At 51.4% G+C, this 18,369-nt stretch overlaps 1 protein-coding gene across 5 annotated transcripts; it reads right to left on the bottom strand.

Moving 5' to 3' along the window:
- Nucleotides 1-629: 629 nt before the first annotated feature.
- Nucleotides 630-17,191, bottom strand: hook2 (hook microtubule-tethering protein 2). 5 transcript variants are annotated; one of them, XM_080511408.1, is made up of 23 exons: nt 16,984-17,191; nt 14,173-14,255; nt 13,729-13,801; nt 13,504-13,554; nt 13,109-13,241; nt 12,952-13,019; nt 12,349-12,414; nt 12,166-12,246; nt 10,718-10,878; nt 10,437-10,577; nt 8,823-9,024; nt 7,997-8,107; nt 6,187-6,274; nt 5,425-5,491; nt 5,037-5,174; nt 4,041-4,128; nt 3,149-3,183; nt 2,986-3,068; nt 2,792-2,913; nt 1,891-1,998; nt 1,754-1,825; nt 1,570-1,682; nt 630-1,535 (listed from the first exon to the last, which is right to left on the bottom strand). In XM_080511408.1, the coding sequence occupies exons 1-23, from the start codon at nt 17,026-17,028 to the stop codon at nt 1,520-1,522; spliced, it is 2,145 nt and encodes a 714-aa protein (XP_080367534.1). In that variant the 5' UTR covers nt 17,029-17,191; the 3' UTR covers nt 630-1,519. The 5 variants fall into 5 exon arrangements, 4 of the variants coding, with proteins under 4 accessions (XP_080367534.1, XP_080367533.1, XP_080367535.1 ...); XM_080511407.1 differs by having other exon boundaries at nt 630-1,682; XM_080511409.1 differs by having other exon boundaries at nt 630-1,682; nt 2,810-2,913.
- Between the last annotated feature and the right edge of the window lie 1,178 nt (nt 17,192-18,369).

The following is an 18,369-nucleotide window of genomic DNA, read 5'->3' as shown; positions in this document are numbered from 1 at the left end:
GAACCCGTGAAGCAGCAGGACGCCGGTCTGGAGGACGGGGACGGGACGGGGACGTAAAGGACAAACATAAAATCAGCAGCAGCTCTGAAACGGGACGGAGGACGAGAAAGGGAAGGGCTCAGTAGTGACGGAAGGCCGAAGTAGTGTTGAACTAAAGTACCTTACTTTTCTCTGCCGCGGAAAATATGATCAAATATTCAGTGAAAACAGTCCAGTTCTCATCAACAGTCCAGTTCTCATCAACAATGAGTCCAGTTCTCATCAACAGTCCAGTTCTCATCAACAAACAGTCCAGTTCTCATCAACAAACAGTCCAGTTCTCATCAACAAACAGTCCAGTTCTCATCAACAAACAGTCCAGTTCTCATCAACAAACAGTCCAGTTCTCATCAACAAACAGTCCAGTTCTCATCAACAAACAGTCCAGTTCTCATCAACAAACAGTCCAGTTCTCATCAACAAACAGTCCAGTTCTCATCAACAAACAGTCCAGTTCTCATCAACAAACAGTCCAGTTCTCATCAACAAACAGTCCAGTTCTCATCAACAGAGTCCAGTTCTCATCAACAAACAGTCCAGTTCTCATCAACAAACAGTCCAGTTCTCATCAACAAACAGTCCAGTTCTCATCAACAGAGTCCAGTTCTCATCAACAAACAGTCCAGTTCTCATCAACAAACAGTCCAGTTCTCATCAACAAACAGTCCAGTTCTCATCAACAAACAGTCCAGTTCTCATCAACAAACAGTCCAGTTCTCATCAACAAACAGTCCAGTTCTCATCAACAAACAGTCCAGTTCTCATCAACAAACAGTCCAGTTCTCATCAACAAACAGTCCAGTTCTCATCAACAGAGTCCAGTTCTCATGTAGCAGAAGGCCCAGGACTACAGTGGGTGGTGCAGTGGGTGGTGCAGTGACGGGGGACCAGTGTTTGGGGGTGAGAATCACTTCTACAGTTTGACCCTGAACTCCTCGACCTTCACCTGAACAGCTTCTGGATTCTTCCTCCGACACACAAAGTGCTTTGGTGTATTTTGTACCGACGTTATTTCACTAAACCGTCACGAGCAGCTCTGCCGAGGTCCTTCATATGATTAAAGAAAGCTAACCCTGAACCGCTACAGGCTCAGTGGTGGTCCGGTCTACACGCTAGAGGACCACCTGCTGAGCGTCTAGGCGTTTAGCAGCCACTGATCCTCCTCGTCACATTTACCTCAGTGTTCGACACAAAACAGTAAAAACAATTAAAAGACAAACTGGCTCCGACAGGCGGGTCCTCTTCAGGGCCTCCACCTGGTCTAGTCCTACCTCTCTCTCTCTCTCTCTCTCTCTCCCTCTCCCTCTCTCTCTCCCCACCAGCCCCAGGAGGCCTTTTGCTATCATCACCGGCCAGCAGGGGGCAGCAGCAGCACAAGCTAGGAAAACCAATGAAGGCGTTAAGGGTTGGAGGGGTTGAGGTGAAGCTCCACCCAGCGCCGGGCCCTCATAGAGGGTGGTGCCTCATCTGGGGTGGTGCCTCATCTGGGGTGGTGCCTCATCTGGGGTGGTGCCTCATCTCGGGTGGTGCCTCATCAGGCCTCGGCGGGCGTTGGTGTTGAGTCTCTGCTGGGCCAGGAAGGACATGGTCTGGGTGGAGGGACCCGGGCGCTCGCTGGACACCCTCTGATGCAACGCCATGCCCTGAGGAGAGGGGGAGGGGCTTCAGGTTCCTGTGTGTGTGTGTGTGTGTGTGTGTGTGTGTGTGCGCCCACCATGTTGTACCAGGCGGAGATGATGAGCTTCTCCTCCCGGTCGTGTCGAGCTCGGTTCTTCTCGTAGTCGTTCTGAGTGAAAGAAGGTATCAGTGACGGAGAAAGGAGGAGAAGGAGCAGGTGAGGACGTTCTCCACCTCCAGGTGCTGGATCTTCCTCTCTCTCTCCGTCAGCTGGTTCTTCAGAGCTTGAATGTCGGGGCTCAAACCCCCCGCCGGCTGCTTGGGATCCAGAGTCTTCATCACCTGCACACACATTCCAGTCTGGTTCAGCAGAGCGCCCAGTGACCTCCAGGTGACCTCCAGGTGACCTCTAGTTCACCACCAGGTGACCTCCAGGTGACCTCTAGTTCACCTGGAGGTCACCTGGAGGTCACCTCCAGTTCACCTGCAGGTGACCTCCAGTCTCTGGACTGGCCGTCCCTGTAGGACTGACTGTCCCTGTTGGACTGACTGTCCTGGCTGTCCCTGTTGGACTGACCGTCCCTGTTGGACTGACTGTCCTGGCCGTCCCTGCTGGACTGACTGTCCTGGCCGTCCCTGTTGGACTGACCGTCCTGGCCGTCCCTGCTGGACTGACTGTCCTGGCTGTCCCTGTTGGACTGACCGTCCCTGCTGGACTGACTGTCCTGGCCGTCCCTGTTGGACTGACCGTCCTGGCCGTCCCTGCTGGACTGACCGTCCCTGTTGGACTGACCGTCCCTGCTGGACTGACTGTCCTGGCCGTCCCTGTAGGACTGACCGTCCCTGCTGGACTGACCGTCCCTGCTGGACTGACCGTCCCTGTTGGACTGACCGTCCCTGCTGGACTGACTGTCCTGGCCGTCCCTGTAGGACTGACCGTCCCTGCTGGACTGACCGTCCCTGTTGGACTGACCGTCCCTGTTGGACTGACCGTCCTGGCCGTCCCTGTTGGACTGACCGTCCTGGCCGTCCCTGTTGGACTGACCGTCCTGGCCGTCCCTGTTGGACTGACCGTCCCTGTTGGACTGACTGTCCTGGCCGTCCCTGTAGGACTGACCGTCCCTGTTGGACTGACCGTCCCTGCTGGACTGACCGTCCTGGCCTTCTCCACGTAGCGTTTATATCTGTCCTCCATCTGCTTCATGTCCTCGTCCTTCCTCCTCAGGACCTCCTGCAGCTCGTCGATCTTCTTGGCCACTGAGACAGAAGGAAGACATTAATGCCGAATGAGGACGGAGGCTGAAGACAGTCCGGGTCCTGGACTCGTACTGCTGCCGTCCACTCGGGGCTCCAGGCCGTCGATGTCCTCCCTCTTCTTCTGCAGGTCTGAGTGGGCCTGGTGGAGCTTCTCCCTGGGGACCAGAGGACCAGAGGACAGGTCACTGTGGGGCTCAGCCTGGGGGACTAATGTCTCCGTCAGAGCAGGACTTACAGATGTTCCTCCAGCTTCGTCTTCAACAAGGACGACTTTGAAGGACAGAAAGAGAAAAGGTGAGGACAGAAGTGGGACTTTGTCTTTGAACTGACGAGACACAGAAGCTCCACGCTGTCAATCAGGACGAGGACTCACCATGGCCTGATTACGGCAGAGGACCGGGGGGGGCGGGGGAGAGGGACAGGGGGGCGGGGGGGGACGGAGAGAGACAGACGGAGAGACAGGGGGGGTGGAGGAGAGAGACAGACGGGGGGGGGGCAGGCGGAGAGAGACAGAGAGGGGGACGGAGAGAGACAGACGGAGAGACAGGGGGGGTGGAGGAGAGAGACAGACGGGGGGGCAGGCGGAGAGAGACAGAGAGGGGGACGGGGGGACGGAGAGAGACAGATGGAGAGACAGGGGGGGTGGAGGAGACAGACAGGGGGGATGGAGGAGACAGACGGGGGGGGGCAGGCAGAGAGAGAGAGACAGGGGGGTGGAGGAGAGAGACAGGGGGGGTGGAGGAGACAGACAGGGGGGATGGAGGAGACAGACAGGGGGGATGGAGGAGACAGACAGGGGGGGGGGGGGGGGGGGGGCAGAGAGAGAGAGACAGGGGGGGTTAGCATGACTCACCACAGCAAACAGGTTAAAGATCCCACACAGCAGTGGGTCCAGAGGACAGTCTAGTCTGTCCTCTGGACCCACTGAGCAACACCTTTCTCATTGACCCCCAAGGACCCCCATGGTCCCCTATGAACCCCCGTGGTTCCCCATGGTCCCCCATGGACCCCCATGAACCCTCATGAACCCCCATGGTTCCCCATGGTCCCCCATCTCACTGGAAAACCAGTAATCCCGAGCAGGAAGACAAAGCGTGCAGAGGAGGAGGACAGGTTTGTCCACTCACGTCCTCGTTCCTGCTGTCCTGCTCCTGCAGAGTCTTCTGCAGCTCCTCCATCTGACGGCGCAGCTCCTCCATCTGCTGCTGGTTCAGCCTGAGGACAAGTTAGAGAGACGCTGAGGACACGAGGACACCCCCTTCCAGGACCTTCAAGTCAAACAAAACGTCTGAGCGCTTCATGAAGAGCAGAGGAGACGAAGGTGAGAGACGGATTCCTGACGGAGAAGCTGGACCGAAGCAGAGGACATCTGGGACGCCATGTTGTCCACCAGCCGAGGACATCTGGGACGCCATGTTGTCCACCAGCCGAGGACATCTGGGACGCCATGTTGTCCACCAGCCGAGGACATCTGGGACGCCATGTTGTCCACCAGCCGAGGACATCTGGGACGCCATGTTGTCCACCAGCTGAGGACTGAGACAGGGCTCAGGGGTTCCATCGCCCAGCTCACCCTGTCCATGCTGCCCTTGAGCAAGACGCTCTGGTTGCTCCCAGTGGAGCTTCAGTAAAGATTGTTTACTTTAACTGGTTAGTTGTTGTTGTTCTGCTCAGATGGATGATCTCTACTGAACTAGTTCACTGGGTTAACTTTATACTAGAACTGGTATTGATTCAGTTTCCACTGGTTTGCTGGATGTCCACACACACACACACACACACACACACACACACACACACACACACACACACACACACACACACACACACACACACACACACACACACACACACACACACACACACACACACACACACACACACACACACACACACACACACACACACACACACACACACACACACACACACACACACACACACACACACACACACAGACAGACAGACAGACAGACAGACAGACAGACACAGACACAGACACAGACACACAGACAGACACACAGACAGACAGACAGACAGACAGACAGACAGACAGACAGACAGACAGACAGACAGACACACAGACAGACAGACACACACCCACCCCCCCACTCCTCCGTCACCTGTTCTGGGCCTCCAGGGTGTAGTTGCTGCGCTGCGCCTCCTCCAGCTGTGCTCCGGCCTCCAGCAGCTCCTGCCGGTACGCCTCCTCCTGGACACACAGCATCTTGTTCTCGCTCTGCAGACGCACCACCGTCTCCCTGGGGGACGGGAGGCAGGTCAGCCGGAGGCTGGAGACGGAGGCCTGCGGCGGGCGTAGCTGCAGCGGGGTGCAGCTGCGCCCGGGCCAGACCTGCAGCGCCGCCACGCGCCGGCCGCACAGCCGACGTCCACGACGCCGGCGCCTCCGGAGGCTGAGCTCCAGCGACGGCGCGGCAGTGAAGCGGTCACGCTCGGAGCGTCACGTGAACATTAACACGCAAACGACAGGAGGGACAATAATAGACGTACTTCAGCTCCGTGGGCAGGATCTCCGCGGCGAGGTTCCCCACTGCGGCGCCGTCGTCACAGAGACCCCCTGTGGAGACGAGGCGAGGAGAGCCGAGCGTCAGCTGGACACTTCGCTGACTGTCGAAGCTATTTGGGTTTTTTTTTTTAGAGGAGAAATGAAAACTTGACATTTTGGGATTCTCCGTCTTTCCACTGGCGTCGTCACAAGTCACAGTTTCACCAAAACTAAACTCAATAAGGAGCCAATGAATCAGATCTTTAGCAAAACCTACACGACGACATCAGACCAATTCAGGATTCCACCCTAGAAACTAGATCTAGAACATCAGAAAAACAATCCGAAGATTTGTACGTATGAGTGAACTACTATCCAGGAAAACAGTTCTACAACAGATATTTAGTCATTTCCTGGTCTACAGGTGTGAACTGAGGTCGTATTAATAGGATTTCATGTTTTACTGGACAGGACTTCACTGTTAGCAGCTGCTGGGACACAGATGCAGTAAAAACTTGAATTTCTCTTGGGCTTCATAAAGAATCCATGTGTATCCATAAAGCAGTTATTTTCCTCCCATTTGAAGTTTGTACAGATAATCCTCTCCGTGACGACGACGACCAGCCAAGACCTCCGTTCATCCGTTCCATGAATAGAGATTTAGGAAGAGTGGTGCTCACAGAGCGGCCTCCACCCTGCTCCACCTGGAAAACGGCTAGTTCCTGCATAAAGAGGGTGGGAGGAGCTGCAGGGCGGCAGCGGCTCACCTGCTCCGCTGAGGCACCGCTGCTGCACCTGAGCGCAGCGCAGCTCGTCGTTGGTTTCCCGCAGCGTGTCTCTCTCCGACATCAGGCGCTGGACAGGAAGACAGTTTGATCAGAGCCTTTGGTGTTATTAGATCAAAGGCTTGTTGGTGGTGAAGGCGGCGCCACGGGAAGCCAGGACATTCTGGGCTGCATGCAGACCCACGGCAGCGTTCAAAGCAGGGCAGCAAAAAAACACAGAAATGGTGAAAATGTCTTTTAACAAAATACATTAAAACTCCCAGAATGCATCAGTTGGAGACGTTTTCTGGACGTTTCCCTGTATTTTGCAGCAGAAGGTTGATTTCACTACATTGATTCCAGTCAATTCTCCTGGTTTGGTGTCGACACATTAGATATTTTCATCACTGCTCTGCCAACACTGGTAGTATTTTTTACTATAGTATGTTTATTGTACTTGATTCTACACTTTGCCCCCCCCCCCCCCCCCCCCCATCATAGTTTAATTTCCTTGTATTTCATCTTACTGTATACTTTGCTCCCCTTAGAACTTATACTTGTCTGTGTTTTCATCTTATTTTTATTTTAGTCCTATTTTATTTGATTTACTTATTATTACTTTCTACTGTAAATACTTTTGGCCCTTAGAGTTCTTGACAGTCATTGTATATAAGATTCCTCTATTCTTTGCACATTTCTTGTCTTTCCTACTCTTGAGTCCTTAAGAGCAGAATGGAACAAGTACATTTCTCCTTTGTGATCAATAAAGGCTTTTCTGATCTGATCTGATCTGATCTGATCTGATGACTGTGGACCAAACAACCAAACCTCTCCAGTTCAGACTCCACCAGCCCGGCACTCCACATGAAGTTGGACTTTTTGGTGGCTCCTCAATTGAAACGTGTCTGACAGAATATTTCAGCTGTTTGCTTCTACCTGAGTGAAGACTTGAGACATGGAAGCTTCCGTCGGCTCCACATCCCTAATCTTTACCAGGAGAAACAGTCCGGCTTTCTAAAGTCAGAATCATCAACCACCAGCTTTGTATCCAGTTGAGCTGCAGGAAATGCAGACGAAGGGTGGAGACATGAGCCCAGAGGTGGAGGGACGATGCAGCTCCACCAAGCTAACGAGCTCATCGCCATGCAGCACGGAACATTCTGGGAAGATGGTGTTGATGAAAGTCCCAGAACTTCTTCTTTCCAGTGAGCATGAATACGAGTCCCAGATTAAAGTCAATTCGTTCACAAGTGCTCCGCTAATTTTGTACCAATGCAACAAATTGCCGGCGGAGAAACACGAGGCTCTTACGCAACGCCGTCGCCAGCGGGCGAGCCTCGTAATGACAACCGTACGCTTAAACAAACATCTCCTTACGTTGTTTACATTAACCCCACCGTGCCGCACATATGTGATATACAGTCATTCTATATCGGAGCGAAGAGCTTAATGAGCAGAATCAAACCCACGTGAGTGTCGAGGGCTTTCCTGTCCAGCCCCACGCAGGGGAAATGTAAATGCACACTTCACATGGGAACATTATGCGTTTCCTCCTGCCGCCCAGCAGATATTCACCACTCGTCACGTTGCAGGAGGTGAGAATCAGCAGGAGGTGAGAATCAGCAGGAGGTGAGAATCAGCAGGAGGTGTGGGCGTCTGCAGAGGAAGAGGACCGTCCTGCTGCAGGCGACCAGCAGCACTCCACTTCCTGCACCCTCAGCCTGAACATTGTGACCAGGGACTGGGAGGACTGGGGAGCTCGTCGTCATGGCGACATGGGGGGAGAACATCTTTGACCAAGGTCACGACTCACTTCTTTCTCCTTCAGCAGCGCGTCGTACTTGTCCTGCAGGTTCTTGTACTCAAACTGCCACTTCTCAGCCTTCATGGCCTCGGCAGAGCGGCTGGCGTGAAGCTCCTGAGCCTGCAAGGCACAGAGTAGGGCGTCAGGGAGTCACAGAGCAGGGCGTCAGGGAGTCAGAGAGCAGAGCGGCTGGCGTGAAGCTCCTGAGCCTGCAAGGCACAGAGTAGGGCGTCAGGGAGTCACAGAGCAGGGCGTCAGGGAGTCAGAGAGCAGAGCGGCTGGCGTGAAGCTCCTGAGCCTGCAAGGCACACAGCAGGGCGTCAGGGAGTCACAGAGTCAGAGAGCAGGGGGTCAGGGAGTCACAGAGCAGGGAGGCAGGGAGTCAGAGAGCAGGGCGTCAGGGAGTCAGAGAGCAGGGCGTCAGGGAGTCACAGAGTCAGAGAGCAGGGGGTCAGGGAGTCAGAGAGCAGGGAGGCAGGGAGTCAGAGAGCAGGGCGTCAGGGAGTCACAGAGTCAGAGAGCAGGGGGTCAGGGAGTCAGAGAGCAGGGAGGCAGGGAGTCAGAGAGCAGGGCGTCACAGAGTCAGAGAGCAGGGGGTCAGGGAGTCAGAGAGCAGGGCGTCAGGGAGTCAGAGAGCAGGGCGTCAGGGAGTCAGAGAGCAGGGCGTCAGGGAGTCACAGAGTCAGAGAGCAGGGGGTCAGGGAGTCAGAGAGCAGGGAGGCAGGGAGTCAGAGAGCAGGGCGTCAGGGAGTCAGAGAGCAGGGAGTCAGAGAGCAGGAGCAGGAGCAGGACCAGGAGCAGGAGCAGGAGCAGGAGCAGGAGCCCCCCCCCTTGCCTGTCTCTTGTAGGTGTCCAGCTGACTGCGGGCGGCGTTGGCCCGCCGCAGCTCCTCCTCCAGCTCGCAGGTGCGCTGCATGTACACGGTGTTGCGCTCCTCCAGGAGGCGCACCTGCCGGCGCAGGTCGCCCAGGTCCTCCAGCTTCCTCTGGTACGACTCCACCAGCGCCTCCAGCTGGTTCACCCGGTCCGACGAGTGCCTGGGGGGGGGCGAGTGGGAGGCGGCGAGTAGCAGCACAGGAATACCAGGTTTTTATAGACGCACACACACACACACACACACACACACACACACACACACACACACACACACACACACACACACACCCCCCCCCCGTGTGGATATGTACTTAACTAGTGAGAACTGAACAACTCTGACGCAAGTCGGTGTCGATGCATGAAATTCATATTATCAACACAGATGTCAGGGAGAGCAGCTGAAGGGACGTGTGTGTGTGTGTGTGTGTGTGTGTGTGTGTGTGTGTGGGCAGCTTGTGTCAGATAATAGAACTATTGCCTAAAAAAGAAAAGCCTGGTGAGATTCTACATTTTTTTTTAATTCCGTCAACAAACCGTCAGAAAGAGCAGCAGCAGTTAGTTTCTCTCTCAGACGCCCAGCGTTTCCCGTCACCACAGGTTTCGGCCCACTAACTTCTATTAGAGGAGGCGAGTGTCTAAGTTTAGAGTTAGTTCATGTTTCACAGGTGAAGAGACGAGGATGTGGCCCCCGGGGGCCGTCAGAGCCCAGCGGTTCCACTCTCAACATCACAGTGAATCACAAACAGCCTTCAGCATGAGAACAATGAAACAAAGAGCCTGATTGAGGTTCTCCCACTGTTGGAAATACAAAACACTACGCCGCCGCCGTTATTTGACTCCAGACAAGGATTTAAGAGCTGCTATGTGATCATATGAGGAAATACATGTTGACATGTGTGAAACCAGAACTTGTAATGAAAACAAGTCATCAGAAATATTTATTTCAAACGAGACAGAAAACCAGGAGGAGCAGCTCAACACCTCAGTCTCGTCCAAAAAATAAGAAGAAATGAAGAAAATGCTTCAAAATCGTCTTGAAACTTATCATTTCTATCTGCTATAATAGAGATTTCACCAGGTTTTCAAAATAGCAATAATAATATATTAAGGAATACCGTTGTACACAATAGTGTATATTTATATGTATACTTAATGTCTCGGTACAAAGATTGTTGATCAACAGGCGTCAACGATTCAGTTGATTTTCACAGGATTATCTGGTTTTATTAGACTGCTGAGCTCCTCCTCCTCCTCCTCCTCCTCACTGAGCTCCTCCTCCTCCTCCTCCTCCTCCTCCTCCTCCTCCTCACTGAGCTCCTCTTTACTCCTCCTCCTCGAGCTGCTGCTGCTCCTCCTCCTCACTGAGCCCCCCCCCCCCCCCCCCCCAGAGGGGAAACTATCTCTGCCTACTGGTAAATCATCAATGAAGTGCATTATTACAAAATAAAACTAAACTGTTCAGCTCCAGAAGAGAAACCCTCATGTGTTCATGTGACTCCTGTATAAAAGGCTTCATTCTCTAGCTCCGCCTCCCGCCCAGTGGGGGGGTGGGGGGTCCTGGTCCAGGCCTCACCTGAGGATGTCCATCTCGTCCTTGAGGGTCTGCGCCTCCTGGGCCAGGCAGGTCAGCTCCTCGGCCCTCAGCTGCAGGTGGACCAGCTCCTCCTGCAGCACCTCCTCACGGAGACGCAGGTCGTCCCTGCTGCTCTCCAGCCTGGGGGGACGGGGACGGGGACGAGGACGGGGACGGGGACGGGGACGGGGACGGGGGCGGGTTTAGACACGGAGGAAACTGCCGACTCGGAGGAGACGAGCTGGACGGTTCTCTCTAGGATGTAATCAGATTACTTGTACCTGTAGTTCTCCTCCTGGAGCTGCTCCAGCTGAGTCTGCAGCAGCAGCAGCTTCTTGCCGGTGATGGCGGCGGCGTCCAGGGAGTCGCTGCGGCTCAGCTTGTCCTTCAGGGAGCGCGTCTCCGTCTGGAGGGACGACTTCTCCTCCAGAGCCACCGACAGCTACACACAACAACAACAACAACATGGGGAGAGAAAGAAAGACGGGCTGAAGGCAGGTTGTGGAGGAAAAGGAGCAGAAGAGAGGAAACGTCCTCAGAGACGTCCAGAGTTAAAGAGACGAGCTGAAACACTGTCCTCCTTTCACGTGCTCTGGTTAGTCCCCCCCCCCCCCCCCCCCCAGTGTGACCCCCCCAGGCAGCTTCCACATCACCATGAACGGGGGCTGCTGCTCCATATCTAACATGATGTAACGACCGACTGACTGGAGATTTCAAGGAAAGAAGATCAAAAAGAGGACGGAGCTAAATGAACCTTCACTGGTGGAAAACAAGGAACACAAACCGAGTCAATAAAAGCCCCACAACAAGGTGCTCCAGGCATGGGGGGGGGGGGGACGGGGGGGGGGGGGAACAATACTCTGACTGTACTGGACTACATGTCAGTGGAGCTCGTCTCACATCAACACCACTTTAAAAGATCAAAAACACTTGATGACAAAGTCAACAAGTCAGTTTCACATATTAAATGACTGCTTTCGAGAGGTAAAACCACCACCTAGTAACCAGGTGAGGCGTTTTGTTCCCACACAAGGAAGAGGACTTCTGTTCTCCAGACTGCTGACGCTGCTGCTTCATGAAAACACACAGTCATTGTGCCGACGGGGAGAAACGCCTTCCACCAGTGACGTGATGCAACAACTACCACCATCCCAACACTCTCACTTCTAATGAAGAGCACCACAGACCCGTCAGAGTCAGAGTCAGAGTCAGAGTCAGAGTCAGAGTCAGAGTCAGTGTCAGAGTCAGAGTCAGAGTCAGAGTCAGCGTCAGAGTCAGCGTCAGAGTCAGAGTCAGTGTCAGAGTCAGTGTCAGAGTCAGTACTGCCTCCGCTACTCCTACCAAATACCTTTTAGAGGATTTGCTCGGCGGTTGGAGCCCAAAACCCCCGTCGGCTGGTTGTGGTTCTTCTGTTTGCCCCCTGGCTTCAACCTCAACGTGCTGAATCTATGTTGACCTTTCAGACCGTCCCTGTTCACGTCCTGGTGTCCCAGTACCAGAGGCCCGGTGTCCCAGTACCAGAGTCCTGGTGTCCCAGTACCAGAGGCCCGGTGCTCCAGTACCAGAGGCCCGGTGCTCCAGTACCAGAGGCCCGGTGCTCCAGTACCAGAGGCCCGGTGTCCCAGTACCAGAGGTCCCCGGTGCTCCAGTACCAGAGGCCCGGTGTCCCAGTACCAGAGTCCCGGTGTCCCAGTACCAGAGCTGGTGAAAGCTGGTCTTGTCAACCCACCTGGTGCTGAAGGTCTCGGCAGCGCTGGCTCAGGTTGTCCTTCTCGTCGGCCTCCTCACTCAGAAAGTAATACTTCCTGGACTGTAAGGCAGAGAGAGGAGCGTCGGGTGGTGTGGACCAGGTGGTGTGGACCAGGTGGTGTGGACCAGGCTCTGCAGGAGCAGGTGGAGGAACGAGGCTCACCTGGTAGTCAAAGTCTCCGTAGGTGTCTGGACTTCCTGGTTCAGACGGAGGCTCCTTGGATAGAAGCTACAAGAAAGTCAAGAAAGCCTCAGAATGAAACACCAGACAGGGTTGGTCCTCTCCCTCCGCTGGTCCAACGCTGGTCCTCCCTGCTGATCCTTCTGGTCCAGTACAAGGCTCAACCACGTTCTGGACCACAGCTTGTGGGCCGTGGTCCAGGACAGAGTTGTGGACCACAGCTTGTGGGCCGAGGTCCAGGACAGAGTTGTGGACCACGGCTTGTGGGCCGAGGTCCAGGACAGAGTTGTGGACCACGGCTTGTGGGCCGTGGTCCAGGACAGAGTTGTGGACCACGGCTTGTGGGCCGAGGTCCAGGACAGAGTTGTGGACCACGGCTTGTGGGCCGAGGTCCAGGACAGAGTTGTGGACCACGGCTTGTGGGCCGAGGTCCAGGACAGAGTTGTGGACCACGGCTTGTGGGCCGAGGTCCAGGACAGAGTTGTGGACCACGGCTTGTGGGCCGAGGTCCAGGACAGAGTTGTGGACCACGGCTTGTGGGCCGAGGTCCAGGACAGAGTCCTGTGAGGGTGGAGGATCTCTCACCTCCTGGATGGCCGTCATCACGACGTGCTGCACAGACTCCTCCAGGGTCATGATCTGCTGGATCTGCTCTGTGAGGGACAGGACAAGGAAGACGAGGCCTGTAACCCCGGAGGAGTCTCACGGTTCGACTCCCGGTCCAACCCACACTTTGTCCCACCTTGTTTCTTCTCACAGCTGACGGCGCAGCCCAGCACCAGCTGGACCAGCTTCCCCAGCTGGACCTCGTCCCCCAGCTCCCCGATCAGGTTCACATCGGGCAGGTGCTCCTCACTCACCTGGTGACCCAGGACCTGGGGGGGGGGTCATTTAACCTCGATGCCAGCAACATGAAAGCAGGTGAGATGCAGCACTAGTGGAAATGTGTCTCTGGCTAGAAGAACTGTGGAGTCCTCAAGAGAGACTCCTTCATGGAGTTTTAACGTCTCCACTGTCCACACGCTCCTTTTTAAAACCAAGCCCCGGCCGTAAAGGACTTCTACTTGATTCAGTATTGATTCTCCAAGACGTCCCAAAGCTCTGAACGTGGAGGTGAAAGAGAGAAGCAAGTCTTACGTCGTGGTAATACTCCAGCATGCTCTTCAGAATCTTCTTCAAGTTGCTGACCTGCAAGAGAGAAACGCCTTCAGAGCGACGACCTTGATGCTCCGTCTAGAGGAATCAAGGACGTCTTGGTCACTGTGGGACGTCGTGGGACATTGTGGGACATTGTGGGATGTCGTGGGACATTGTGGGACATTGTGGGACAGCTCTGTCATGTCCTGCTGGGTCACAACTTACCTTGAGGCGCCAGTTGGCCTGGCTCTCCTCCTTGATCCTGCTCAGCCACGTCTGGTTGAACCAGGAAGGGTCTCTGTTAATGACAACAAACCAAACCCTGCAGATAAGGAGTCCCTGGAGGCCCCGGAGGCCCCGGAGTCCCCGGAGGCCCCGGACTTTGCTCTCTGCTCGCTGACATTCAGGCAAAACAACGTTCATTAAAGCTGCATTGCATGAGAGGAACCATGGAAGGCCTCATAAAGGACCGACAGATTAGAGTTTGACTTCAAAACGTTTGTCAGGAACTCAAGCTCATTGGAATCAAAGTGGTTTTCTTCAAATATAAACAGTAAAAGAAAAATCCCCAAATCCAGAAAATAGCCTCACATACACATTGACTGGTTCAAACACAGAAACTAAAGAGTTGAATGAATCCTCCAGGGGACGAACAGAGACGAAGCTCACATTCTGTGCAGGACGTGAGCGACGGCCACGCCGCTGGTCAGGTCCTGTTTGCTGCTGCAGGACGGCGCCTGGAACGTCTGCAGCTGAGGGGGAACACCGACACGTCACTGCAGGCAGCAGGGCGCCATGGCAACAAGCAAGGCAACAAGCAAGGCAACAAGCAAGGCAACAAGCATGGTGGCAAACATGACAAACATGGAGACAAACATGACAAACATGACAAACATGGAGACAAACATGGAGACAAACATGGAGACAAACATGGAGACAAACGTGGAGACAAACATGGAGACAAACGTGGAGACAAACGTGGAGACAAACGTGGAGACAAACATGGAGACAAACGTGGAGACAAACGTGGAGACAAACGTGGCGTCAAACGTGGCGTCAAACGTGGAGACAAACATGGAGACAAACATGACAAACATGGAGACAAACATGGAGACAAACATGACAAACATGGAGACAAACATGGAGACAAACATGGAGACAAACATGGAGACAAACATGGAGACAAACATGACAAACATGGAGACAAACATGACAAACATGACAAACGTGGAGACAAACGTGGAGACAAACATGGCTTCAAACATGACAAACGTGGAGACAAACGTGGAGACAAACGTGGCGTCAAACATGGAGACAAACATGGAGACAAACATGACAAACGTGGAGACAAACGTGGAGACAAACATGGCTTCAAACATGACAAACGTGGAGACAAACGTGGAGACAAACATGACAAACATGGAGACAAACATGACAAACATGGAGACAAACGTGGAGACAAACGTGGAGACAAACATGACAAACATGGAGACAAACGTGGAGACAAACGTGGAGACAAACATGACAAACATGGAGACAAACGTGGAGACAAACATGGCAACAAATGTATATATATATATATATATATATATACACACATGTATATATATATACACATACATATGTATATATATATATACACATATATACATATGTATATATATATGTCGTTTCTCTAGTTTGCAGGTCGTTAGTTCAGTGGTTTCTCTAGTTTGCAGGTCGTTAGTTCAGTGGTTTCTCTAGTTTGCAGGTCGTTAGTTTAGTGGTTTCTCTAGTTTGCAGGTCGTTAGTTCAGTGGTTTCTCTAGTTTGCAGGTCGTTAGTTCAGTGGTTTCTCTAGTTTGCAGGTCGTTAGTTCAGTGGTTTCTCTAGTTTGCAGGTCGTTAGTTCAGTGGTTTCTCTAGTTTGCAGGTCGTTAGTTTAGTGGTTTCTCTAGTTTGCAGGTCGTTAGTTTAGTGGTTTCTCTAGTTTGCAGGTCGTTAGTTCAGTGGTTTCTCTAGTTTGCAGGTCGTTAGTTTAGTGGTTTCTCTAGTTTGCAGGTCGTTAGTTCAGTGGTTTCTCTGCTCTGGAATCATCCAGCTGCTCTCTTTCACCCTCCTGGAACTCAACTAAACTTTATTTACACCACATACAACTCAACCTCAACTTCCTGTCTGGCAGCTCTGATTTAAAGTTAAACCTGGTACTACAGTTAAACCTGGTACTACAGTTAACCCTGGTACTACAGTTAAACCTGGTACTACAGTTAAATACTGGTACTACAGTTAAATACTGGTACTACAGTTAACCCTGGTACTACAGTTAAATACTGGTACTACAGTAAAACCTGGTATTACAGTTAAATATTGGTACTACAGTTAAACCTGGTACTACAGTTAAATACTGGTACTACAGATAAATACTGGTATTACAGATAAACCTGGTATTACAGTTAAATATTGGTACTACAGTTAACCCTGGTACTACAGTTAAATACTGGTACTACAGTAAAACCTGGTATTACAGTTAAATATTGGTACTACAGTTAAACCTGGTACTACAGTTAAATACTGGTACTACAGATAAATACTGGTACTACAGTTAACCCTGGTACTACAGTTAAATACTGGTACTACAGTTAAATACTGGTACTACAGTAAAACCTGGTATTACAGTTAAATATTGGTACTACAGTTAAACCTGGTACTACAGTTAAATACTGGTACTACAGATAAATACTGGTACTACAGTTAACCCTGGTACTACAGTTAAATACTGGTACTACAGTTAAATACTGGTATTACAGTTAAATACTGGTACTACAGTAAAACCTGGTATTACAGTTAAATATTGGTACTACAGTTAAACCTGGTACTACAGTTAAATACTGGTACTACAGTTAACCCTGGTACTACAGTTAAATATTGGTACTACAGATAAACCTGGTACTACAGTTAAATACTGGTACTACAGATAAACCTGGTATTACAGTTAAATAATGGTACTACAGTTAAATAATGGTATTACAGATAAACCTGGTACTACAGTTAAATACTGGTACTACAGTTAAACCTGGTTCTACAGTTAAACCTGGTTCTACAGTGAAGCAACAGGTGGATTTTCCTCTGTAGGACAAAGTCGTTACTTTACTTTAAGTCGTTACTTTACTTTAAGTCGTTACTTTCCATCACTTCTTACTCCTCCGCCTGGTTTACTGGCCACTGGCCTTGGTCACTGACGGTCAGTCGCGTCATTCAGAGTCACTGACGGTCAGTCTGGACCAAACTTCTGTTTACCAGCTAGTTAGCTCGTCTTGCTAACCAGGTAGCTCAACCGCGACACAACCTCCCAGTCTTCGGCTGCTCACGAAAGTAACTGAGCGTTTATCGACCGTCGAGTTTGAACAAATAAAAAGCTGCGCTTCCTGTGAACAGCTGGCGAACAGCTGGCGAACACCTGTTAGCCCGTTAGCCGTTAGCCTGGCGGCGGGAAGCCAACTCACCCAGGTGAGCAGCGAGTCGCACAGCTCGGCCTTGTCCAGGCTCATGGTGTCCTGCTGGGGGGGCTTCTGGGGGGGGGGGGACCTTCTGGGGGGGGACCCGCTGCGGAGGCGCGGCTGTCGGCCTCCAACCTTCTCTAATGTCGCCTGGAAGTTTGTCCTCCACGTCAGTCCCCGTCCGGCCGCCGCAGAAAGCAAACTTCCTTCGCGTTTCGCCTCCTGTTATCCAAACGGGCTTCCGTACGAGGGGCGTTTCCATGGAGACCGATTACCTCAAGGACCGCGTGTCTGAACGCAGGAGTTATATGACATTGTTATTGCTCTATTTGCATATATAATACTAACTATTTCTGATACAGAAAGATAATTATAAAATATAACAATTGATTATTGGAAAGCGATAAACTTGGATAAGTTTACTGCTTCTTACTCCTCTTCAGGCACATTAATCATATAATTAAACATATCATAGATTTTGTAAGACTTTATTTTCATAAAGTATGATTTAATTATTTATTATAATCAAAAAGTGGATATATATTTGGATTTACTATTTCTATGTTTGAAATGTTTTTTTTTTTTTTAAAGCTTTTCCGTTTTAAAAATGTTTTTCCTATTTAAAACACCAGTTTAATGATGTCTGTTGACCTATTGCAGTCTTAAAGAGCATAAAACCGTTCATGTGTTGTATGACTCACAAGCAGAGGTAACATACTTTGACATTATGGAAGTGTAATATGGAAAATAATAATTCTCAGCTGAACTCAGTCCTTTTATTGAGTTTAATTTTACAGCTTTTCAACACTGTAACGAGCAGATCTTGGTATTAAAAACAGAAAAGTCATCACAACTCCAAGAGTTTAAAAGGCTTTGACTTTACCGAGATGATGAAAACATTCTGTATGAACGGTCACATTCACCCGTTTACAGCCACACGTGTTTGACCTTCAGTGACCTTCAATTTGGGATTCAAAACCTGTTCTCGCCAGTGAAACACAGCCACACCCAAAATACCGCATTTTGAAAATAGTATTTCTTGTTTTTCTAGCGATGCCTTGTCGTGGGAGTGAAGCGTGACGGCGTGAGAGAACCAGGGGTGTTTAGCAGGTCGCATCAGCAGACCACTGCTCCATCAGCAGGATATTGAAACTAATATATGACAAGAAGATAAAAAAATTATAGAAGACAAAAATTACAATTGAGAGAAATTGTAGTATAAAGGAGAGATGTATGCATAGTTTTCAAGTATTAAATGAAAATGAAACAAAAGCTATAAAAGAAGAGTCAGATTCTTTTCTATTTAACATTTTTGAAGGACTGCCGCTGGTCTGGGTTCAGATTTCCTGAAGCACCACTGGATGGCTCCAGCTGACAAACAGCAGCTTTCAG

Source organism: Blennius ocellaris (genome assembly GCF_963422515.1).
Source record: "Blennius ocellaris genome assembly, chromosome: 16".
NCBI lineage: Eukaryota > Metazoa > Chordata > Actinopteri > Blenniiformes > Blenniidae > Blennius > Blennius ocellaris.
This window is presented reverse-complemented; position numbering and strand designations above follow the sequence as displayed.

What these genes read in the sequence shown, in the direction of transcription:
- hook2 (XM_080511407.1), bottom strand. Translation starts at nt 17,028, where the DNA reads ATGAGCCTGGACAAGGCCGAGCTGTGCGACTCGCTGCTCACCTGG. An exon ending in CTCCAGGAGGAGAACTACAG is followed by an intron (nt 10,578 to 10,717) that starts GTACAAGTAATC and finishes CCGTCCCCCCAG; the next exon opens with GCTGGAGAGCAGCAGGGACG. An exon ending in ATCCTGCCCACGGAGCTGAA is followed by an intron (nt 5,175 to 5,424) that starts GTACGTCTATTA and finishes CCCGTCCCCCAG; the next exon opens with GGAGACGGTGGTGCGTCTGC.